At 43.9% G+C, this 26668-nt stretch overlaps 1 protein-coding gene across 1 annotated transcript in view; it reads right to left on the minus strand.

The window, feature by feature from the left end:
- Positions 1 to 3165: 3165 nt before the first annotated feature.
- slc36a1 (solute carrier family 36 member 1) overlaps positions 3166 to 26668 on the minus strand; it is a 34344-nt gene continuing 10841 nt past the window's right edge. Inside the window, exons 9-12 of the mRNA XM_076738525.1 lie at positions 25087 to 25185; positions 24463 to 24629; positions 23013 to 23182; positions 3166 to 5660 (exon numbers count right to left, since the gene is read on the minus strand). Of these exons, the coding sequence (XP_076594640.1) occupies positions 5386 to 5660; positions 23013 to 23182; positions 24463 to 24629; positions 25087 to 25185 (711 nt within the window). The 3' untranslated portion in view covers positions 3166 to 5385. The remainder of the gene's footprint in view (positions 5661 to 23012; positions 23183 to 24462; positions 24630 to 25086; positions 25186 to 26668) is intronic.

Genomic DNA, 26668 nt, shown 5'->3' on the forward strand with positions numbered 1-26668 from the left:
CTTAGTTCCTCGTTAATCTCGTTCTTCTCAGATTAGAGGACGGGCTCCTTTAGAGGAACATAGCCTCACTTTTAATTGGTGGAAGCTGCCTAAATGGTAAGCTCAAATTTTCACGACCCGGTCAAATCACTCTTCGCCTGTGTCACGGCGGGGAACTGAAACAAGCGTCAAAAAACATCCAAAAGACAAGAAGTGAAGCCACAGAGCAAAACCTCTTGAAGCATTACGAGAAAACAGTTTAGAGAGAAAACCAGCACTTCTACCAGGATCTGCCAAAGATGGAGCGAAGAGCTGGGGTTTATATACTGTGCTGGTGATTGGTAGATGAGCCTCAGGTGTGCAGCAGGTACCAGGTGACCAGGTAACCACGCCCATCTCAGCACAGACACAACCAAGACACACACAGGAAACACAAAGGCATGAAGCCATTGAAGGTAAACTACACATACACTCAACAACAAGCAATCGCTCTCAGTCTTCACTCATGACCAGCGAGTGTGTTTACCTGCAGAGGCTCCGGACGTTTCTGGACTGCGACCTTTGGGCAGGGGGTGTGTGGCCCCCAGCCAACATACTTCATAAAGAGGTGGTGACCAGGTGCCAGCCAGGAAGCAGTGCTAACATTTAGCTAGCATGCCCAAATGTTCAGTAGTAGTAGTGGTGGTGAACGTGGCGTTGAGCCCTGGAGGATGGGCCTGGTCTGAATGTTGCATTCACAAACAGTTCCTGCACAGTATACCTTTAAATTAATTTAATTCTTCCCAATTTGTCCAATTTGTCAGTGAACAGACGGATGTTTTAATGGCTGATAACCTTCTCGTCCTTCAGCTGCCACTGCCAGCTCCTCTGTTTAGCTGCTTAGACTAAACTGCTCGTCGTCGTGTTTTGCTTCAGCACAGTCACATAAAGAGACAAACCGAGTCTTTTCATGCCTTGTGTGTGTGCTTTTAGCTGCTTCAGACACAGACGCTTCATTATGAGGGTGAAAAGAGCTCAGTTCACAACAAATTAGCAAGTGCTGAATAGGTGTCATCAAAGTGTTTTCTGGCCTCTTCATGCAGACGATTTTAAGCTAAAAAGAGTCATTTCAGCAGAAACAGAGCTGTAAACTACTTAGAACAGAGGAGCCATGTGACACTGACAGCACAATAAACCCTGCAGCCCAAAAACAGATGGAAACTTAAACCAATAAGACTATCTATGATCAGTGCTAGAACATTCTCACCAATGTAAAGCTAAATGCAGGCATGCACACACTCTATAATGGCCGGCTCATTTTAAATGCATGGCGCTGTTGTCGGAATACATCGGTCTACATTAGCAGCTCCCCGCTCCCTCACGGGTTAATGTAATTCCATCTCTGACTGACCGTAAGTGCAGCGTGGAGCTTTATGGAGGAAAATTAGCCCCAGCAGACCTTTTTTCTCTCCTTCCCAATCCTATCGGCCTCCCTCTCATTTGTATCAATTAGGCAGCAAACAGGATTACTCAGGCTGCTTGTGCAGCGAATGTTGAAAAGCATTTGCACTTCAGGGACACAGCAAAGGATACGAAGCGTCAGAGCTGCAAGGTCCTTTATTAGGCTGGGATTTACATTCTGACAAAACCGACAGCAAGTCGGCCACAGTTTGCCCTTCCATGGTTAATAGTGACAGCGTTATGAATTCTTCCACAAACAATGACGACAAATTTACAGATTTGCACATTTCATATGCATGTTTAAGTTTCCTCAAAGCCTTCGTGACATTCAAACATTTAATATAAGTACGATCTGAACACAAAGACCAAGAATACCGTCTGACGTGCTCGGTGGCTTTTTCTGAGACTGAAAAATTGGACTCAGCAGCAACTTGCAGCCGCCATTTAATTCACATCGGCCTTCTATTAGCCAGTGCGTTAACCTCTGGGATGTAATTGTGCAGCTACAGCCACTCATGAATTCATCCTGCAGCATTAGGCCTGGTAACAGCACGTCCACAGTGAATTAGAGAGTTTTTAATAACATGAATTCGGTTTTTATTTCCTGCTGAAGCGCTTCACCTTCAGCTGGTTTACAACAAGACTTATCATTCAGTTCCTCCACCGTGCATCCACCGCAGCGCAGATGATGCATAAATTAATGCAAACCATCCTTCCTCTCCATGTGAGGTGGGTGAAACGTGACGCATGATGTTCATGTTCATGGTGTTTTTGTCATTTTTCACAAAATGAGAAAAGTCACTGAAGAATGTGGAAAAACCTTCAAATTTACAGTTGCCCTTAAAATGCTTCCTTAAATGACCAAAATGATGATTATTAGATGTAAAATCAGGTCTCTGGAGCCCTCAGCAGTGACCTGACAAGCAGGTTAAGAAGTAAGATCAGTGCTGCTTTCAATGCTGCAGGAAAACAGTGGGAGCAAAGTGTGGCAGAAAACGACTGAATCACTGTCAAATCATCTGTTGATGCGTTGCAGCCTTTGATGTGAAAGAAGGTTCAGACTGTGCAGTCGTACAGATTAAAAGACCTCGGGGTGTCTCCGTCTTCAGACGCTCGGTGGAAACTGGATTGTGGCGTTTAGACCGTCGTTGGCAGCGTGGGTGTAACTGGGCCACAGGAAGGCGGGTTACCCGGCAGACCCTCTGCAGTCTCAGACGTGTGGCTTGAAGCATAAAGTTAGTGTGTAAAGCGTGAAGCTGTAAATCTGCTCATCAGTGAGACCTCCTGTCCATTATGATCCAGCTCAGGAGCATCGAGTGCACAACATTTTTACGTTAGCTGCTAGCTTGTGGCCTGCTGCTAGTTCAAATAAACCACACGGACTCGGCGTCCTCCACATTTAGTCGTGTCTTCCTTGTTCAGTGAGAATCTGTGAGGCGCTCACGGCCTGATTACTGATGGTTCTGATAACAGGCTGCACTTAATCCTCTGAGTGTCCTCGTATGACTTGACAGTGGTGGCAGAGGAGGAGTTAGCTCGGTAGTTTAGCTTCACTGATGTCCTTTCTGTCCATCTTAAGATTCGATTTCTGTTTTCACTGTTGGCTTTGGTCCTGCTCAAACTCTGACTTTAGCCGAATGTTTCTCGTTTTTCGCTTCAAGCTTAATAAAAACCAAAACTTGGACAAAAACAGTAAGATTTTGTTTTTTGGCAGCTACCTAGAAAAGACAGTAAAGCACATGTGGATACTTTAAATGTTATTTATTCTGAGCGAAGAACAAAGAAATGAAAGACTGTGAAATGAAAATGCCTCATCTGTTTGAAGTAATTTATCGAGTAAGAATCTCAAACGCTTGTTTTTTGGAGCTTTTCAAGCTGCTGATGAAACAACAGTTTACCTGGAGGATGATGTGTTGGCTCTCTGGGCAACGAAACAATCGATTCATTAAAACAATAAAGAACAGGGTTAAAACATCATTAACTGCAGCCCGAAATGAGCAAAGCAAAGTTCACCCTCTTTGGGTAGCTGCACATCATCATCATCATCATCATCATCATCATCATCATCATCATCATCATCATTCTCTTAAAGTGTCAAGTGGGAACTATTTTAGCTCCTAGCATCCATCCAGGAGACGGAGAAAACATGTGTTCTGTCATTTAAACTAGATTAAACATTTCTGTGACATTTACATGTGCAACAAACGAGCAGATACACAGAAGCAACGTCAGCCGTGGTTCAGACCAGCAGCTGCGACAAATCATTTACTCATAAGGCTCATAGCTTTCAGTTTTTACCACTTTCCACTGATAAATACCTGCATTTCTGTTGAAAGACAGAAATCAAAAATCCTTCTTTTTACTGCCACATAAACACTGAAGACACACAACAAGTACAGAAGCTTTCGAGCGACGTGAACAGTACGTGTTGCTTCAGCAGGTGGATGGATGGCGTCGACATTACGAACAGAATACCTACAGCTTGTAACTAAAACTTGAGTTTTATATTACATACATATTACATTATATTACATGCGGCTCTTTTCTGTAATTAAACCAAAACAACATTTTCAAGGTTAGCAGTGAAGTCTTAAAAATGCATGCTGTTGAATAAAAAAAGACTACTTAAAAATACCATTAACCCTTAATTTAGTAAATACATTAAAACATAAAAACACATTAAAAAAAGAATCGGATCGGAAAAATAAAAGTTTTAAAGACAAGAAGAAAAGTGTTAAAGAAAAGAGCTCCAACACAAACGAAGCCTCTATCGTCTGATGGGCTTTGTTCTCGGGTTCACTCTCACACAGATCTGACTGGTTCTCGTGTGCTCGTCAGTCCGGGTTCTCATCAGATCCGCATCAGAACATGTCGAGAGTAAAAACCGCTTTTAAGACAGATTCAAACATAAATATTCTTCATCGTGTCCTGAACAAGTCAGATGTCTGATTTGCTTTGATTTCGCTGAGTCGGGTGTTTGAGCTCTGGCTGATTTTAGGGGACTACGCCTGTAACTGTTCCTCCTCCCTTTGTCAAATGTTGTTGTTGCCGCTTGAACCAAAGTGAAAGTGATTCTGAATATTTTTGTGAGCATCTCATGATTACGAGATCCACAGCTCACAGCTGGGACTTGTTCTCAAAGTTAGGAGATACTGATCTCATTGCATCTGTGATGACTGCATGAAGATCTCGTTATTATGAGATACGAAGTCATAATTACACAACGAGGATTATTTTTTCCTTTGGTGAACATAAACACTATAAACATTCTCGGACACAACAGGTCTATAAATTGAAAATGAATCCACGATTCTTTTTAACATGAACTGGTTGATACTCGACCCCTTTGTTCTCCTACAGCGATCGTAAAGTTACAGTTACTCGATCTAAAGTTTGTCTAGGTTATAGTAGTGTGCCATTTCACTGGATAAGGCAAAAATCAAAGTGCAACAAAACAAAATGTTGATTTTTTTCTAAATGAGGTGGTGGGTGGTCAAACGCTAAAGGCTCGAAATGAGATGTTATGAGTGCACACGTTAAAAAAAGTTCAGAAAGATCAAATCGATACCAGTTTGTGAGGTAGTTTGATTTTTTGACTGAAATATTTTAACACATCATATATTCCGGCTGTCAAAATGATAACTTACCTCTAAAAACGTCGACACTGAAGGAATGACTCGTCATAATTACGTTAGGATTCGATTGTACTACGTGGCTGCACCTGAAACATGAGTAACTGCCAGTAGACACGTATGTCAGATTCAACAGGACGCTGTGGTGCAGCGGTGACACGATGAAACACGCCAAGCGCTCCGTCACGCTTAAACATGAAATGGATGAAGCCTAAAATGTTCGCCGTGTCCAACAGCAGCAAATCAAAGAGGAACGAAATTAAAATGTGCCCTAAAATGGTTTCTGGATGGCCCGCGTGTGTTACGTCCACCTGCCAGCAGTCACTCCTCCTCATCACTGGACCATGTAGGACGAGAACGTCTCTTCGTGTTTGTGTCCATTCCGGGTGACGATCTGCTCGATGGCGACGTAGGTTCCTGTGAGGAACCCCACCAACCCAATCAAGCTGATTAAGATGTTCTTGACGATCACCGGCGGCGGCAGGTCCTCGTTGTGAAACGCTACAATCTCGAGGAGGGGGGGAAAGATCAGCGCCAGGAAACTGCTGCTGACCGAGCCGACCAGCGAGATGACGAGGTCCAGCTCTGGGATCAGGATGGCGAGGGCACCTGGAGGAGCACGGACACAGAGAGCCAATGAGAGAGAGCCTTACAACAGGAAGAAAGTCAAGAAATGACTTTAACAGACTTCTTTGTTGAGTGACTGTGCATCTACGCTGTCACAGCACCCGTCCTGAGGAACGTGCTCGGTCTAATGTCACATGACCAAACTAAAGCCATTTAAGTGGATCCCTCATTGGCTGCTGTGCATGTGCATGATTAGTTTTCATAATGTTTTTAACTTTTCACAGTCATTTTATTTATCTTCTCCTTCAGTACAGGCAGGTATGTGTCCTGACAGAGCTGCACGACTCTGGTATGAACTCTGCATCTCGATTCAGACGCAGCCTGTTATGAAGCTCTTTACACACTAATTGTCATTAAGACTTAAACAAACAAACTTGACTTGATGGGCATAAAGAGACTGAAGCTCCTCCTGCTCTTGACACTTTGTATTGTAAGGAGTCACAGAATCATCACTGCTTGAGACTCTGACCTTTGGCCTCTTTACAAAAGGTTTCATCTGATTTTGGTTACTGAAGAACCTCACAGTCCAATCTCAAAGATGATCTTCTCTGATTTTACCCATCCACACTTCTGTCACAACAGAATGATCTTGTCTAACAGAGGAGACAGATGAGGAAATGATTGGAGAGATTAACATGTTCCTTCATTTTCATCTGCTCTGCTGCACAGATCTGTTGGCAAAAATAGAAATACAGTAGAAAACAGGACAAAGGAGGTTGGGAAGAGAAGGAAGGGATGGATGAGAAACGAGGTGAATCGTAGGAGGGAACAAAAGGAGGAAGAGGAGGGAAGGAGATGGATGAGGTCAGAGAGATGACAAAGCAATGAGAGAGCAGGAGAGAAATCCACAAATTGAGAAGGACAGTCTGTGATCGTGGGGTTTGTTTTTCACGTGTTGGCGGGAGCGGTCATCCAGGGACCGCAGCCACCTTCACCCGCTGCCATAAACCGCTTCAGGCGGCCGCGCTCGGACAAAACGAGCTCTGACCCACGCCGTGCTGTAACGACCAAGGTGTGCGTTTCCGTTCCTGCTGACGAACTCCACAGCAGAGCTTACGCCTCGAAACGGGCGTGTGGGCAATCGCTACAGGCACGGACACACCTGAGCAGAGATCTGCTCGCTTTGCTACACACACACACACACACACACACACACACACACACACACACACACACACACACACACAGATACACACACCTCATCTCTCGCCGTGTCTGTTAGCATCTTCTCTGCAGTCAGTGGAGAGGACGAGTCAGGTGTTCTTGTTCTCTCTGTATGTCGGACACCCATTACCAGCGGCTGATAAAAGACTCTTTGAACCTTAATCAATTGTGCACTGCTGCGTGCTCACAAAGTCTGTCAAATTAACCCATGGGGTGACGGCAAGGTCGAGCTTTCATGTGACAAGCACGGTGAAAGCACCTCGCCACCACACGCTCCCGCGGAGTAAACCTGTCACTTCTGGGAAAAGGCCCTCGCTGCTGAAGGGTGCTCTTCAAACTGCATTTGAAGGTTTACGAGCCATCAAACAAGGCCGACACGGCCGTGAAGGAGGGCGGCGAGGGGGGAGTCAGGGAGGGGCAGGGAATACCGTAAGAACGCGCTGAGCTTTCATTGCAAATAAACCGCAAGGGTGAAGCTGAAAGGCTGCCGTCCCACGAGAGAGAGGCAGAATGTGGATCATCAGGCAGCTTCAAAGGGCAGGAGACGGATGCTCCCAGCACACTAATTTGGTTGCGCAACCTCCAATCTTACAGAAACAAAGAGAAAATACTCCACTTTCTTCCCATCAGCCTGCTGGGGCTTCGGTGTGCCGGAGAGCACTCTAAACAGCGAGGCGCTCCTTCAGAGGACAACGAAGACGTTTGAGAAGGAGAAAGTGTGATGGTGGAGGTTTACGATGTCGGGAAAGGAAAGAGGGTTTGATAAAGGCAAGGTGAACGTGTGACCTCATCGACGGCACCTTTAAGGCCGAGCATCGCACCTGCATCGACTTTTCTTTATGAAGATGAAGACTGACAAGAAACTCACTTAAATAATCTGCAGTGTGTGTGTGTGTGTGTGTATAATGAATGTGATATAATTTATGTGATAGAAAATAGAAAAGGTGTATCAAAAGGGAGAAATGAAAATCAAACTATGAAAAAGGAAAATGAGACGAATATTGTCAGAAAGCAAAGCTACGCACCTGAGTCTCTGCAGGCCACGACGAATGAAGCAGGTGTTATTCAACCTATGATAGTGGCAATAACACACCACGCTGTGTGTGTGGCTGTCAGTCCACGAAAGTGAACACATTTGCCATCACCAGCCTGCAGACAGAAAGACGTGTTCCAAACTAAAATACACTGAATCTGTGCTTTGTGGAAAGACTGACGGCGGCACAAGCAGCCATGAGCCAGTTCTGCATGCTTGGAGCTGAACCCTTACACCCGCCAGCATCAAAACACACACCGGGCAGGTCAGGCCAGTTCAAATAAGCAGCCGGAAGAAGAAACGGACAGACTTAGAGGCAAGTGGGGGTCTGGCTACCTTTAGACTGTCAGCGGGCAGTTTCTGAACTGACTCCACAACTTCTAAATCCACCGGGAGATTCAGCTCCTCTGCCAGGTGGAGTCAATTACCTCCAGAGCCAGAAAGTTATAACCAGCAGTAGGGGATGCTCTGAGGTTGGATCAAAGATTAATAGACAGGGTCTTGGTTTCCTTTTCTCCACAGTCAACCTGGATGTACTAGACACTGTCCTACTGTCTCATATCCTCACCTCGCCGTCAGCCATCACCAAGCAGGACGGAGCCACAGGACCCAGCTGCCTCCAGCTCGGGCGCACAGGAGCCCGCTTTCATCTGGCACAGTCGGAGCTGGCTGATCTGCTGCTCAGCGGACTGCAGCTCATTAAAGGTGGGGGGGGGCTCAGTCTCCCCAACAGACTCTGAGGCTGTTTTCACTGGGATCAACAGCAAACGAACAGTCAAGGTCTGCATATGTTAATGTTAATTAGCCAGGGGTGGATCTACTCAGCGTGGAGCCAGGAGGAGCAGCAGCTCGATTAAACTTGAAAAAGCCAGAAAAATAAAGACGTCTTCTTCATGATGATGACAGCATATGGCCAATCATAGACCCCCACCCCTTTCCAGCGAGAACTCAGACATCTTCAGATAACATCCTTTGAGGAGATCAGGCTCTCAACAGCGAGATCAGGATCTCCCCTGATCCTGTGATGGTTTATTTAATTAATGACAGTTGAAAAACAGCCACATTTAGCCCCTCTGCTCGTGTTCCTCGCTGCTAAACGTATTATTTCACAGAGGTTAGGGTTAGGGTTAGGGTTAGGTTACCCTTTAATATTTTTAAGTATTAGCTCACTTGCTCAGTGATGTATTGGAACTGAATGAGTGGTCTGAACACTATGATTGATCTGCTGGTGCCAAGATGGACTTCAACTGTAGTTAAAAACTGTATGCTGCCCGGCCCACGCAGGTGAGAAGCGTTGTTAATCTGTGTTATCAGCCTTTGACTGAGTCCATGTGAGGCTTCTTTCTTCCTTTTGGTAGAGAACAGGATGACTTTGCCTTAGAAAGCCTAATTTTATATAATGTGTTGCTGCGTGTCTCTTGCAAATGACTGAGGTCATTACACCGGAGAAGGCGCTCTCCTGAATGAATGGCGACATGTTGCTGTCTGACATAACAGACAGACAGTAATTAGACGGTTGGAAAATTGGCAGCACTCTTTGAACATGCGATGGTTCAGCGTTCTGGTCATGGACGCCATCTTTCCTGATGATCACAGGAGCCTTTGATGCTCCAGAGGACAGGACGTTTTGGCAGTCCGGCCTGTCACTGACAAATCTATGAACCATGTTGCTGGAGGACAAAGACTCTTGAATATGTTGATTTGGAGTTCCTCTGTTGCAGTCTCATTACTCCCAGCAGAGTATATCATTTAATCAGTCATGATCAACAGTCATTAACTTGGCATCAAACGCGCCACCTCTGCCATTTTGTTTGAATAACTACCCTCTCCGCTTACCTGCTTCTTGCCTTCCATCTCTCTGTCAACATAACCTCTGGCTCACCTCCTCCTCTCCTACTACTTCATCACCGTGTCGAGTCAGCAGTCGGTTTTTCTCCTCACCCCGATGCACCGACTGAGGAGGAAAAACTCTCCTCCAAACCAACAGACAGCGCTCTGGATTAATCACTTTAAAGTGCTGCTTTGAGGACTGATGTTTCAGATACACCGACTGAACCTTTATCTGCCACAAGACATGACAGGAATGATGAAGCTGAAACATCCATCCATAAAGATGATACCGGGGTGATTTACACAGCAAATTCTAGTGTTGTAACAAGTTGCTGAGTTTTCCATTAGTTGATTGATGGAAATTAATCGACAACTTGGACGACTGGATCAATCATGTCAGTCTTTTATCTGGTTAGAACTTCTCAAATGTGAGAATTTGCTGCTTTTCTCTTTGGATGTCTTTGGGCTTAAATTATTGATGGGACAAAAGGAGACATTTGAAGACGTCACCATGGGTTTTAGGACATTTTGGTGGACATTTACTCGCAGGTTAACTCTAGTGACGGCAGTGTTGGACAGCTGGTGCATCAAACACTGTGAAAAATACGGGATGGATGGAAACTTGTTTGGCACCACCATGAGGCTGACATGTCTCAATAACTACCTGACGTATTGCTGGTACAGATGTTTGGTCCAGGTGCAAAACTGATGATTTTCCCATCACACTAATTAGCAAATATTGATGAGCTCAAGCAAGATGGAGACCCTGTTAGCTTGTTTCACACCAAGCACTTTCATTGTGAGGGCGTTAGCATGGTTAAGTTAGCGGTTTGCACAAAGCACCACCCTAGATACCGTTTCACAGATATGCTAGCGTGGCCGCAGACTTGCTCACTCTTTTCTGACGTTTTGCAAAGTGTATAATTAATTTATAGTAAAAAATGACATCACCACTTATCACCACTGTTTAGCACAGTCATACTACTAAATGGTATCTGAGTAACTGATTACATTTAATCAATACATGGTTACTATGTATTGTATGTATGTACATGTATAGATCATCAGCATGTGTCCAATAATAATTACAATACAAGAATGAAATTAACTATTAAAGATTGAAGTCATACAAACTTCAAAAAACTTTGCTGTTACAGAGGAAAGTGTTGTGGAATGTACCTTAATTTTCAGAACAGTCCTTTGTATATACCTCAAGCCAATATGAGTCATCATGGCTCCAACACAAAATAAAAATAATTTTCACTTGACAAAGAAAGATTATATGTGGGCCTGAGGAAGTGGTACGTCGAGCAGGGGCTTGTAGAAAAGTATGAACATGTCCTTGCTCTGCAATTACTGGCTTTTGTTGGAGGGGGTGGCTGTCCTTGCTAAACCATTCCTTCTAGATACTCTACAAATGGCTAGACTTTCTTGGGAAATTAAATAGATTATTTCAGCCCTTGGGATACATTGTAAGAGCAGTCAAAACCTTTGGCCAAGTGGAAACGGGATGTACACTGATCCAACTTACCAGTTCAATTTATGGTGGTTGGAATAACGAAAATACAGGTAACAGAAGTTGTCATCACAACTCTTCCCTATGAGCATGTGTGAGGATTCATTTCATCGGGAGGTGACGGTCTGCTGCAGGGGCTGTAATCAATTTGCACTGTGATGATTATTTATTTAATTTCTATTTAAGCTTTATTTACCCAGGAAAGATCTAGTTTAGGCTGAAACAACTCTGAGTTACAAACAGATAACACAAACCACGTATCCAAAAGACACCTCACAATGTTTGATATTTGTTTGTGAACAGTTAGAGAAAGCTGAGACCGTCAAGCAGAAGCAGGACAAAAGGCGTCTTGCACTTAACTGTTTGGCTCAAAATGTGACTGAAGAGAAAACTCTGTTTTTCAAAGTCTGACGATGCTCAGCTCTCACTGACGTTGTTGTTACGAACTGTCTTTCTGATTTTAGCGTCACTCCTACGTTCCTGTCCGTCATATTGGAGATATAGTTGATCTTTGTTGATTGCTAAAACAAATCATTTCCTGCAGCTGCTTCACATTAAAAGCCATCCACTGTGATGCCAAATACAATATATTTGTGCAGCCTATTGGCTCAACAGCTCCAAAATGTAGGTAGGTAGATAACACCTTTTTCCATGCTGTCCTGTCCTATGGAAAACCATCTGCACCGCTGCCAGCATGAGCTGAATGGCCATGATTGCTCACGGCGCAGCTCAGTGTGAGTATCCTCGACCCTTTAAAATGGCCTCTTTAGTGGGAGAACTGCCAGTGAGTCACTCCAGCTCAAGAGCTGAGACTTTTACCCTCTTGATAAAACTCTACAGGACTTCTAAAAGGCATCTGGCCATTAGTCATTCTTGTTCATTCTGGGAGTCACTTATCTGAATCTGATCTGACCAAAATCATATCATCAACCCATTTCAGCAATTTCTTCAAATCTGCACATACACCCCTATAATTATGTCCAAGAACAAGACATTAGTCTGTATCCTGCCCTGCTTCAGGCATACACGAACATCTTCTGTACATGATGAACATACAAATCTGTTTTATGCTCAGATTTCCAAGCAGCAGGACATTTTACAATCAAGGCTTTTTCGCTTTGTGATTTGAGGTAGTTTCTTGTTCTTGGGCTTCTCTGTGAACAAATGTTTATTTTGCGCCCTTCAGATCATTCAGCATTGTTTTCACCTGACTAAGAGGCTGTTGGTGTGGCCAGACAACATGAAGAACTTAAATAATCAGAGGTACTCGCATGTGTGTTTGAGGAGTTACAGTGATATTAACTTCTAGTGTAGAGACACAGCGGCACATCATGCCCATAATCACAAAGGCACTAAATGATCTAAAGCATGCTCTACGTAAACACATCCGTCACTTTACTGTTGTATCCACTGCAAGTCACTGTAAAAATGCCAAGAGAGAACATAAATGTTCAAACAGCACCCTGAACAAAAAGCAAATAAAATGTCAAGTAAAACAAGGACAAAGTACTTTATCAAAGCATTTGAACAGTCTATTGAGACTGTGAGTACTCAGGCGTATAAAAACACACCTCTCAGCACTGATCTGAAATAAGAGAAATGTAAGGCTTGAACAGCCGCCTGGATTTTATGTGTGTTGGGTAATAGGCACTAACAGAAAGAGTGCAGTGTGTTGTGTGAACATGCTTGTTTGTGAGAAGAAGAACAGCGTGGCCTTCAGGGTGGAATTACAACAATGTTTACTTTCTGCAGCAAAGACAACAATTGCGGAAAATGATTGCTCTGAATTGGAAGGCTGTGAGGGACGGTATTATACATAAGGATGTCTGCTGCTTGTTTAACGCCTAGTTTCATGCATAAATCCATATCAATCTCTTCTGAAGCTATAATTTTGAAATAACTGACATACATATTGAACAAAATGGAAAGCGGGCCTCTGGGTGAGCGATCGTGTTCCCGGGTTGAGATGGAAGAGTTCATATCAAAGCTAGATTTTCTCGTGCGACACCATCATAAGCTGCCATTCTTCCTTTTTGGTACATTGTACATCAAAATACCACCAAGAGACCTTTCTGGCCTGCAATGCCATTCGTTGGAAATGCAACATTTCAATGTGTGATACCTGCATGATCCCAAAAATGAAACCAACAAACACAAAAGACATGCTGGAGTCATTCAGCGGATAACAAAACAAAGCCCCTCTAGTGGCCACGTGAGGGTCCATCACTGCCTCCCTAAAGCTGAAACTGTTTGAAGGAACAGCAGGAAAAGCAACGAGGTCGCTGAAGTCGAAAGGGTTCATCCTATGGGAAGCATGGCTGTTCTCAGCATGTTACCAGACAAAATGCCTTAATCCTATTTGCTGTCTACTTGATTTTTGCCTGTGTGTGGTGCCACAGAAAAGTAGCACCATCCAAAAAAATAATTCCCATCATCCTCTGGGAAATAAGGTAAGTTTCCTGGAAATCTACCCGATGGGTCTGCAAACATTTTCTTTGCACAAGTGGGAATTTTGCCCTGATGGGACAGCTTATGAAAGGGTTGACAATGAAGGACAACATAAGACATCATGATTCATCCACTGGGGACCATGAATATCTGCAGCAGATTTAATGCAAAACACTAAACTCATACAGAGTCATCCTCTGGGGACTACCAATATCCATACAAAATGTATGTCATTTTATTTGTCTAACTGTTACCCAAGTGTTGACTGGCCAGTGCTTTTTATATTAAGGCATCTTCATGCTGTGGGTGTGTTCAGATACGACTGAATGCCTTGCAATCGATATGAAGTACTGAAGGTTGAGCCGACAAAGTGGACTCATTGTCAAAACGCCTTTAATGTTCTTTTCACTTCAAGTAATTGAAAAAAAAACCTAAACTGATAAAAGTGAAAAGCTTCTTACTTTTAATAACAAACACACTTAGCTGTTAGCACGACTGGGAATACGACAAGAAAAATAATGACAAAAAGACCGCAGCATTGTGGACAAAGACACTCCCAGTGGACACTTGACTTTATCTCCCCACCAAACAAGGCTGAAGATGAACAAGCAACAGGATCAGAGAGACTGTTGTCCTTTCCTGGCTTGACATCACACTGATCTATCTATATTTAAGAGGCCTCAGGTGCTTCTCTGGGTTTTTGAAGGGGTCTGAAACCACAAGAAACGCTTTAATGATAACAGCACTTCAGTCGACCTGTATGTCCTGCTTTTGTTGACTTGTATGTCCTGCTCCGGGAACAGAACTTTTTGTCCTGTTATGTGTAAAAAAGACACCGAGGACATACAGTACAGGGTGCCGAGAGGTGTTTGACACTTCCTGATACAAATCTGGGTTGTGAGCGCTTGGAGAGGATGAAGAAAATCAGTTCAGGTCACAGAGGGACACTGTATAAAGCTGCACACGGTCTCTGAACAGTTACCCCCTGCTTCAAATGTGCAAACTCTCAAAAAGTCCTATCTTGTCAGGACGCTAAGCTACACGTGATGCTTTATACCAGAGGATAACAAGAGGATAAGAGAAGCCGGTATCAAATGTTGGGGACTAAGTTTTCTTTCCCTGGACAGAAAGCACATTTGCTGACGAAGGGAAGATTTTAGATTTATGATTTCTGTGTGGATGGAAGATTTGGGAGCGGTGACCATGGTGACACCCGACTTAATGTTCCTGTTCTTTTCAGTATTACATCTCCACTTTGTGATTTAGACGAATAAAATGGGTGTGCATTTTGTCAAATCTTGACTTGCGGAGCTGAAAGGGTTATTAGGCTGAGCACAAAAAAGCAGCTGGGTAGTGATGGTAGTGGTCCATTGCCAAAGGGTCTGTCGCCTGGCAGAAAGTTGAACCTACCACCTGAAACGGAAATGTTGCATTTCTACCTGCTGAACTTTCTACAGTTTCTGTGCTGAAGCAACACGCATTCGTCAATGCAGTTTCCTGTGTTTTTCTCTTCAGCAGTACCCTTTTTTCCCTTGAAGGCCTGGTTACGTGTCAGCTCTTGGTGTGTGGGCGGCTTTATAATGCCGACGAGGGATATGGGCAGAGGTGATGGTCTATACAAGAAGGAAAACAACTGAGACTCAGCATGGGGGTCACTTGACGAGCAGACTGGATCAAATGAGATTTAGACCTACTGGAAATCATCGAAGAGTATCCTTTGAAAGGTCGTGGACGCACTCTGAGTTGCCTAAATGGCCTGAAAACACAACATAAGAATATGCCATGCTCAAATGTAAGGATTACAGCTCTGTCTACCTTCTATTGTCAGAATTCTGCGGACTTAAAAATCAGGTCGCAGGCCAACCCTGATGTAGACACTGACAGTGAGGAAACATAATGACAAAAACTATGAGAGGGAGAGAAGGCTGACGACAGAAGGAAGGCTGAGGAGGAGTGAAAATGAGGGAAGACGGAGTTGGAGGGCGAGGCTGACCTTCCCCGCCCAGCACGAGGTCCATGCTAAAGACAGAAATCCTCAGGCTGACCTGTCTGCTCGCAGTCCGACTACTGTGGCTGTGCTTCTTTTAGCTTGGCTGACACACTAAGCGAGCTGTGGTTTGGATGTTTGGGGACAGAGGTTGTTGTTCGGAGATAAGGCTGCTTTAAAAACATGACTTGCACGTTCAGACGCTGTGGTCTGATTTGTTTCTCAGATGTGACCTTTGGGGATGATTGTTCTTCTTGTCATTTGCAAGAGATCAGGTGAAACTCCTGCATTCAGGAATTGTTGCCATATCTCACAATGGATGCTGTGATAATATCAGAGGCTGAAGGATGCAGTGTTTCATTTCATGTGCAGCATCTCTTTTTAAATTTTAATGACACTGTATCTTATGCAGTTTTAAAGCTGGTTGAAGTTACCAGCCATTGGCCTACAAATCAAAAAGTTCATTTTGGTCCATGCCATGTCTAACTGTGACCATTTATCACATATTATGCACATTAGAGGCCTGAAGAGTTTTGTTTTTTGCTCTAATCTTTGCTTTCACCTTAGTGAAAATAGGAAAATAAAAGGAAAGTTAGAAAAATAACTGTCATTCTCTGTAGCAGAATACTGTTTTGTTTTGTTTCCTTCCCCAGGAATAAAATCACGACCCATTATGATTCGTCTTACCACCCCCAAGTACCCTCAAGTTAGGAAACACTGATTAACACAGTAGTTTCCTTTCAGCTCTTGTGTCAACAGTTTGTGTTTGTCCCTTTTCCCAGTTTTGGTGTGAAGAACTGGACTTGCCTGCCATATCCCCGACCTCACCCTGATCCAACACCTTTGGGATGTAGCGGAACATGCCAGAACTCATCACTTAACATCAGTGTAGCAAGACAAGACAGACAAGGTAATTCAGATAAGCTGAAACAGGCACAGAAAGCAAAGGCCAAACAACAGAGGTGAGTTAGCTCCACAAGACGTAAAGGTGAGCGTGTGCACACATGTTTCTGAAAGGGAAAAAATATGACAGCACTTCAGTCCAGCATCATGCAGCGTGCATTCCCAGTGGCACGCCACCTTTGTGCCACAGTGCTCCGGGATGAGGTACAAAAAAACAAAGCGAAGAGGAGGAGGCTCACGCGACATCCTCATGTCCTCTCTTGTTCCCATCAACAGCTTAACAACACACGCTAGCTGCTAAGCTCAAGCCTGTGGCAAAGTGACTCAGACAAAGGAAGCACTTTTGAAAATGAAATGACCAGTGCAGCCAATCGAGCTACCATACAGGCAGAAGACAATACGTGTGAATATGACTGGTGTATTTAAAGCTCCATCAAAGAGGGGGTTACATGGACAATAACTGTCTGGACTTGGGTTGAATTTCCCATTAGGGGTGTTATTATGTGGAGAATTTGTGTGATTGTAGTATCTTTCACATTACTGATGATGGCATTAGTTTTTGTTTGGTGGTGAAAATTGGTGCAGTCTATATGTTGCTACCATCCCATTCATCTGTATTCTTCTGCTCAGACCATACATGCTATTTATGAAGCATGTTTCAAACACAAATGCAATTCAAAGTGCTTCACCTAGGCAAAGAAAACCACTGATACCAACTGACACCACTGGAAGATGTCGAATCAAACACACATGGGCCCCAACGATAATAAAAGGATTTTCTAAGTGAGAAGGATTTTCTAAGGTGCTTTTCCTCAGCTGTACCTTGTCTAAGGATAGAGGGTGTTGTATGCCACTACCTGCCACTTTTAGTCAAGAATCACTTCATGCAGCTTTATCAGGTGGTGTCCATCTGAGATGTATTCACTGATCAAAAGGCTATCCAAAGACTCTGTCTTTGGGCAATCCTTGTCAACCCAGTAACATAACGTAATCATGGCACATACAACTGCAAGAAACAAGGCAAAGCCATGTAGCATCCCTGCAGCTGCCACTCAGAGGCTCTATGATCTAAAACAACAGCAAGAGCAACAGTACACTCGTGCACCCCTCAGCCTATCAGGGGTAAATTAGAATAGAGTGCTCACTTCAAAAGACATCTTCCTGCATTGAATTGAACTGACCTTTCAAGCTGGAGCACAAGTCAAAGCACAGCTCAGCAGAGAGAGAAGGAGATGAAGAGTTTGCTCTTTTAACTCTGATCTGACTGAGCTCAAACGGAAACCAACACTGTGGACAGACGAGGATTTGTTGTTCCAGCGATGAGAAATACTGAGTCACGGTTTGTTTTACGGCTCTGCCACTTGAAAACCAACAGTGAAATCACAACACAACAGCTGAATAACTTTGGGGCATCAGTCGATACTGAACTTAATGTGACATTTCCACCGTCGTTTGAAAGCCATTTAGACTTTTCAGGCTGCCGATACGGTGATGTGGCTAACTGATCTCACGTAAAGCAAAATCTTTTAAAGATATGAAACAACACAGCAAGTAAACACATACAGTATGTTAAAGATATTCAGAGACAAAACAGCATTATTCCTCCTCACACTGGAGGTCGAGACACTCAAATCTTGGCCATCTGTTCGCTTACATACTTTCTCTCTTTTGGAAACTTTTAGGACGAAACCTCATTCAGGCTCCTCAGCTCCTCGAAACACTGACAGAAGTCTCTCAGGAAATTACTGTTGGAGTTTTAATGTCTATGTGACGCCGTTTGCTCTTCATTTTAAATCTGCTTTTCATCTCTTTGCAACATTTAGAAGAAGACTATGAGCTATCTGGTGAGGGACGCGCCTGCTTTGTGTAACCACGTTCAGGGGTTTGTTTCTTTGCAGACTGACAGCGTCTCTGCTGCTGCACACTCAGATAACCTTACAACGCAGACCAAGAGAACTCACATCGCTAAAATACGGCAGCAGCGGTGTAAGAAAGACAAAAGCTTCCCCCTCCGGACAGCCAAGAACCAACATCTGTTCTCAATTCAAAGACTCTCAGAGGCTTTCTCCTCGAGATTTACTCTACACATACGCAGACGACGATGCACTGCTTTAATCTCATCGAGTATTCCGATTCAAAACCAAAAGCAATCTTCTACTCGCAGATGTGCATGTACGAGCAACACGATTCCTCCTCCGGTCCCTTGTGCCTCGTCTCCTTCATTCGAGCATGCATCACTGGGATCCCACCGGAAGCGAGTCTTTCTTGTTGCTGCGCCTTCTCAACATTCACAACACACACTGCTCTGTGCCCACGAAACCTCAAACCGCCATGCAAATGACCTGCAGACATGAAGGGGCACATGCATGCATTTATTCCCTTTTATTAGCTTATCAACATGCATGTGCAGAAACCTGTACAGCGTGGCAAATGTCATCTGCATAATTCTCTACAGGCTCCAATCACAGCTAATAAAGGAAATGAAAATCCTGGGGCTAAGAAGCGCCGTGGTTCTCTAACTGAATAAGTCTGCTGTGACTTGAGGTTTCATTCCACGTGAAGTGCAGCGAGGAGGGAATGGCAATGACGCCGGACACTTCTCGTCCGGAAAAAGACTTTAATGTTTTCTCAATATACCTCTTAGTCTGTCAAAGTATGATTACATCAAGCGTGGTACTGAAACAGCATCAGTGACATTTCTGTACAGCTGTTAAATAGCCTGCATAAGATATATATCTGTCTCTCAACAGTACATCTTCCTCTCTGCTCCATTTCTCTCCTTTACTGCATCTTCTGCATAATAAACAACCTTAAGCACTCCTTGGTGCTGAGAAACCAGCATCTGTATCAAACTCAACTTGAGATGGCCACATTTATCTGTGTATTATGAACTCTTTACATCTCCCTGCGGACTGATGTGATTTAAATTGCAGCCTTGACATCCATCATTTAATGGAGGCTTTTATGCAAAGCACTTAACATCGCCACAAGGGGCTGGACATATAATTCCAACCCAGAAAGTGAAACTTATTGGGTATTGTTGGCTGTAGGGGTTACAAATAGCATTATACCCATGAGGCTACACATGATCATACACAAGTTAGAGGGTGTAAAAAAAGACATAATTAAAGACGAAAGAAAATTTAAAGTGCAGCTGATCCAAGTCTCCTGTGAGAACTTTTCACAGGCTGCTTTGACTGCTGTACAGGAAGTTAGGACATAAGGGACTTTTGACAACTCTAACATGACACAGAAGTGACAACACTGATTCGTTTCAGGGTGAATTTGATGCTTCTCGTCGTTTTTCTGTGTGGGTTTAGTTGTTTGTGATCAGCGTAATAGAGATCCCGGCAGATGGCACAACCAATCCGTTTTAATGAGCTGTCTCTTGTAAATAAAGGGGAATATTCACAATATTCATCTTCAGCAAACTGTATTTTGCAGCAAATGATAAAAGATCAGTATGTTATTAACAACATACCCCGTGCTACTGACTTGATCCAAGCCTTTACACATATATTCTTTGTGAACACAATGAAACATGGTCTTTCTCATTACTCGTAGATTAGCCATTGATTTCAGCGTGCCTGCTGGAAACTCATTACTTCTTCAGTTCCTTGTTTTTGACCGACTAAGCTGTTTTGAAGGCCTCATTTAGCCTTTTCTTCCTCTGAACAGCAGCGAGAGCATTAGTGAATCCTCACTCATTTCAGAACGAGGCGCTGGTTAGTATCATGCCAGTTTTCCATTCGCTATCCATCCATCCAAAATTAAATTAGTACCATCAATCACATTTCTTCCACAGAATGTGATGAAAGCAGAATTCAGTGGAGCAGCAGGTTTGTTTGGCTGCTTAAAAACTGACTCCATATTCCCGTTTAGCTGCTGCTTTTATTAGAAGCACTCTGTAACAGCGCCTATCTGTTAATGCAGTCATTTTCCATCACTTCTCCTGGTCTGGGTTTTTTGTGGCGGCCGGTAGTCTGAATGTCTTTCTCAGAGAGCTGCCCTCAGCTGCCGGTCCACATGCTGAAAGATATCAACGACCCAGACAAATGGGAGGAATTCTGGTCAAATACTTTCAGAGTTTATAGATGTTCGGAACAGTTGATAAGCAGCCCATCACTGCACTGATGGTTCTTGCTCCTCTGGTGGATCCATTCTTCCTCCCAGATTTCTTGCAGTGTGAGCAAAACACTTCTTCCCCGTCTATAATGTCGCACCTCAGCCAGGGGAATCTGCCTTCCCACACAGGCCTGAACACTCCCAGTGTTTGTTTCTTTGGCACTGCACTGTATCTCAGACTCGTCTTTATTGCCATGATGCATGTCCTTTATATGGCATTCAATCCGAGCGTGCCCTTTATCACGCAATGAAACGAACGTCACGGCTGTTTCGTTCATCGCATCAGCAGCCGATCCAAAATCAACATCCATTTTTGTAAACAGACGGATGCCGTATGCGGAATTTTACTTTCAGCCCCAGTAATTACTGGATCAAGGACACTTTGCTGGCTCTTACTGGGGGATCCTGAGGTCTTAGCTGGGAGGTGTATCCCCTGTAGTGTGTTTTGGGTCTGCTCTGGGATCTCCCACCAATTGAAATGTCAGAATAACTCCAGGAGAAGGATTCCTCAACCACATTAATTGACTCTTTTCAGTGCGAAGGAGCAGCGGTTCTGCTTGCAGAGTTTCTTAGCGTGTCTCTAAGGATGAGCCCACAAAGACAGGGAAGGGGAAGGGAAACTCATCTCGGCCACTTAAATCCATTACCTCATTCTTTTGGTCGCTACCTGGAGCTAATGATAGGTTTGAGAGGGTCAGAATGTCGATCAGCTGGTAAATTGGGAGCTTCACCTTTGGCCTCAGCTCTGTCTCCATCATGGCAGTCCAGCACAATGCCTATATTACTGTGAGCAATGCATCGATCTGTCAGTTGATCTAATGCTCCATCTGATCCTCACTTACAAGACTTAACAGAACCACAAGACAAGTAAACCGCTTCATTTGGCACAGAAAAGTCCTGATTGTGAGGTGTTGACCTCTTATCTTAACCACATCATCCTCAGTTTGTGCTACAGGACACAGTCTGACAAAGCCAACTGAATTACAACATCAGCAGAGAGTCGGGATGCAATCGTCTGGCCAGAGGTGGACACACTCCACCGCTACGCTGCCTCTAAAGAGTCCGTTCATTGAAATGCAGGATTGGTAAGAAGAAATCAACTTGGCAAAGTCCAACACACACAGATAAAAAGAGCAACTTTTACCAAGTAAATGGACACAACTCTCACTCCGGTTCTACATGGATGGAAGCCTCAGTCTCCCATATTCCCTGAGCACTGTCAACAAAACACAATCATAAGCCCTCTCTGAGTCCACAAACACCCTGAACCCTGGGCGGGCAAAGCCCTACAATACTTTCAGTATCCTTAGTAATGAATAAAAAGCTGATCCCGGCTTCCACAGATCTACACAGCTCTGAGCCTCCTGAGCAGAGCCTCATATCCACCCATGTCCCTTCAATGCAGACAAATTCCAGCATCTTAATATAAGAAACGTGCAGAAAATAACTAGGCAGATATTTTGAAGTTGGTATTTTATGTTTCACTCACACACACAGATGAATGCATTCACACAACACATGGAAAGAAATGAGCAGCCACCGTGACAAAGAATACACACTGTGAGATGCACACACACACTTCACGTTTCTGGCTGAATGTCACAGAGCGAGGTTAAAAATATGATATTAAAGAGCAGCGTTTCCTCCCAACCCACTGCTATTTTTAGGAGAGCGGCGGTCCAATCTGCCGGTCTCACCATCTAATCTCACACTGGCTGTTTTGACATAATGTAGTGTCTGACTCTCCTGACCACAGAAAATAACCTTCAGCAGCTACAGCGCCGAGTGGAGACACACTGAAGAGACGTTTAAAAACTCCTCACTGCTCCGTTTGCTTTCATTGTAAATTACTACACAAGTCAACATGTCGCCTGCAAAGAAGGGATCTTAAAGAGATTCCTTTGAAAACGGAGGTAGGTAGGAAGTTGGGTTTGAATGTTTGTCTGCTCACACGCCAGCACAGCTCAAGGCGTTGCTGCCACACCTGCGGCATTGTGGGAGAGGACTACAACAGGAGCTTGACCCCTCCTCATATATTTCCACCTTCTACATCCGTCAGTGATGGCAACAATGTTTAAATACTATATACACTACTGACATCAAAAAATACATATGTGAGTGTTTGATTAAGTCATACAGGAGGAATAGTTTGAAAGGCTGAAATTAGAGACCTAAAAAGAATAAAACATCCAGAAATGCACCAGAAGACAGCAGAGAGAAGTCAGAAAAAGAGCTTTTGTAGCTTGTCCTGGTTTCATCTCTCACTGTAATGATTCACCTGGTCGTGGATGGACGTCTGGATTATTTTGTTGACTGGTTTAAACTTACATGTGATGATGACCAAGACGGAGCGGAGCAGCAGGTTGACTGCCATCTCCCACCTCGGGGACACGCGAGCCACGACCGGCGGGATGAGAATCTCTGCCGGGACGTAGAACTGCAGGGCGAAGGTGATGAAAATACCGAAACAGTACAGCAGCTTCACGGCCTGGTACGTCCTGGAAACAGTGATCGACAGCGGAGGGAATATTGACACAGAGCCACAGAAATGTGAGACAGATAAGAGACTAAATGAAAAGTGTTGTTATAAATTTAAGCAATTTCTATTACAGTTTTCGTGCACTGAGCTGCAACTAATAAAAATCTTTCATGAAACACAAGACAAGCATCAACACAACATCCATCAGAAACACATTACAAGATGAAGATGAATTAATTGGCAGTCCTTGTGAAACAAACAGCTAACACTGACGATCTTCTGCTCATTTTTTAAAAACCGAGATGTTGGTAATTATAGCCTTTGAGTTTTCAACCTCGTTGAACAGCCAATCTATTCCACTAATTAGCTGCATCAGTCCAGTCACAGGAGGCATTTCAAAAGACGCCCGTCTCCTGTCGCCGTGATGCTAGTGACAAGTAATGAGCAAACAAATCCAATCAGAGTATTTGGTTTTTGTACCTTTATTTTCCCAAAGAAACAAACTGAGCTCATGGAAGGAATGAAATGAGTCCACATTTTAGAGAGGACGATGAATGGTGTTAATCAAAACCTCCACAAACCACGCCACGAGACGCACACACACGATCTGTCTGCAGAGTAGTCGGCTCTGTGAAAGTGAAAATGAGCTTATATTTTCTGATTAGAGCACCAAACAGTTGGCAGATACTGAACCTGGAACTGTCAGGGCCCCCGAGGCCTCGACTTCATCGACGCACATACATGAGAGCAGTGAAGTACGAGGATGCGGCCTGGAAGCCTCAGTGAATATTCAGTGGATGTGCGAATGTGAATTAGTTGGAAGGATCAGAGCTGAGGAATCTGTTTGGATTGTGTGGTGGTAGAGGGATCTTTCTGCCACTAGATGGCACCAACACTCACTTTCTCATTAGCCTTTAATTGATAATTCTACGGTCCTGTTCTTGACAAGTTCATTTTCAGCAATTGCTCAAAAGCTAATAATTTGACTTTTTTGTGTTTATGCGTACATGAATGGAATCTTTCAGATCATCGTGACAAACAGGCGCCACTGCTTTTGTAACTGACAGTAAACCAAAAGGCAGTACACGCAGGTTAAAGTGTGCCTAAAGACTGGGCTTAAACTCACTGGCTGGGAAAGCTGAAAGCCTTTTGTTCTGCATGTTGAAATACTACCAGAACTGAACAGAGTCAGAAAAGAAGAGCACGCTGTCCAAGATCAAATCCTTCTGATCAGCTGCTCAAAGGCTTCACATCAGGTACCCTCATCTAAATGTGATCCAAATGTTGATGTCATCTCACCAGCAGTTTGGCAGGTTCAGAGTGATGCTCCCTCCTATGTGCTCTCCAAAGCACAGATATCCGATGGTACCGAGGCTGATGTAGAGGAAGGTGACGATGCCCATCCCCAAATACAGAACCGGGATGAAACTCTGAGGCCTCTGCATCTTGTTCTCCAGGGGAAGAACCTGCAGACATCACCGTTTGAACATCATGCCAGTCTAAAGACTTAAAAAAATAAACTTAACAGTCTTCCTGCCAGTTTTCACTTTAAATGTCACTTCCTCTCAGGCTCTGATGTCTTTTTTCTGGTTTAGGGACGTTACAATAAAGGCTAAATTTGTGTTGACATTTCAGCCAAAGGCCGAGGTTCTCTGGAACTGCCCTCCACTGAAACGTTTTCCCATCGCTCTGGACGGCACACATCAAAAACTCTCTCCTACCTGCAGCTTCTGCTCAACAATCTGCTCAGTGCATCTTAAAACAAGAGCATCAAACAACGTTCATGTTAATTTAATGTCTGTGTGGACACTGTGTCTCTTCCATGGACAGCGTAATGTGTCCACACACACATTTCAGGTCACTGAGCTTGAACTGCTTGGACGTTGATGCTTTCATCATCGTCATCATCAGTCGATCACGTACCACTCCGATCCCTTCGAAGGCAAAGATGGCCGTCCCAAAGAAGAGAGGGTAGTCTTTAGCTCTGCCGACTTTTGGTAGGGTGATGGGGTACGGGATGTTCTGGAGGTAAAAGAAGAGGAGAAATGAACATTAACTCCACATTCTGCAAAAACTGGATCATCTTCTTTGATATCAGAACCCGAGACGCTGCTCATCTCTGACTGGCTGATTTGTTATTTCTGAAAACCACACTCCTGTCCCACGTCTAATCACAGATCTCCAGTAAAGAGGTCCATTTGGATAATTTGTAATCAAATTAAGTGACAACACCTTGTGCTGAGGGGACAGCGCTCCTGGCCCTGTCAGACAGGTTTGCTGCCAAAGCGGGAAAATCACATTAGCTTGTAATAAAATAACAAGATTGGAGTCTTTGATAAGTAGCTGCGCAATAAGCAGGATAATATAAAGAGAACTGCCATTACTGCAAAATAAACCCAACTGGGAGAATAAAAGACGGTGAAGCCGTCAAACCTCATTTCTTTTGCACACTGTGGCACAATCCCACGTCCATGGACGTTCCTCCTGTTAAACAACGACTACGAATTACATGTATCTGCTGGGGAAGGACCAGCTGGGCTCACAGCGCTAAGGTTTCACTTTGGATGAGCACATTTTATATTACTCTTAAAATCAAGGTCGACAGGATGAGCCAAAACCTTGAAACCACGATGTGGAGCCATTAAAGGATCACATTAACACTATTATACATCCTGGGGTTAAAGGCAGAGGTGAGACGCTGACAGGGTCTCAAATCAAACCGGGGAACAAAGAAAAAACCCTATTTTTTTATGCTTGTAGCTTTTATGCTCTAGCTTTCCCAAAATTCCTTGCTCACGTCATTCATCAGCTACACAAACGCCTTACGGACCACATATATCTCTTAGTGCTGGATCTTTGTGCGCTTTCTGATGCAAGAAATTGCTTTTTTCAAGGCAAGGCCATTTCTCTGGGAACACGACTGCTATATATCTGTAAAGGGCAGAAGCGGCATGATGAAATACTCTATAACCGGAAAACAGGTAATCTGGAGACTGTGTCACTATCAGTTGTCCTGTTATCCATAACAACCCCAGAGTTCAATCCGCACAGTAGAAACAGAGGAACAGATTATCACACACTGAAGGCAGAGTCAGGCTTTAAGCCGGCTGCTTGGAAGCACAAATAAAGAAAAGATCACATTAGATTATCGCTTCCACTGAAAACACATTTCCCCCCCGCACCACCTAACAGACCACTGGGTGCACCTGGTTATATTGTACATGTGATTATTTGGATGTCATTCCTAAAGCATAATTTCATTGTTTGGGGAAAAAGATCAGCGCTTCTGTCATGTTGACATTTCTGTCTTCCTCTAGTTTGAATTTCAACGCGTGAACATGAATAACTAATAGTGGTTACAAGTATTTTAGCCACGTAATGTGATTTGATTTCAGTCGGAGAAACTTCACTCTGTCATGTTTGAAGTCTAACAGATGTGCTCCACTTTGGGCACGAGCGCGACAAAAAAGCATCACTGTGGCAGAAGAAAATCATCACTGGTCTG

The sequence above is a fragment of the Chaetodon auriga genome, chromosome 9 (genome assembly GCF_051107435.1).
Source record: "Chaetodon auriga isolate fChaAug3 chromosome 9, fChaAug3.hap1, whole genome shotgun sequence".
Taxonomy (NCBI): Eukaryota; Metazoa; Chordata; class Actinopteri; order Chaetodontiformes; family Chaetodontidae; genus Chaetodon; species Chaetodon auriga.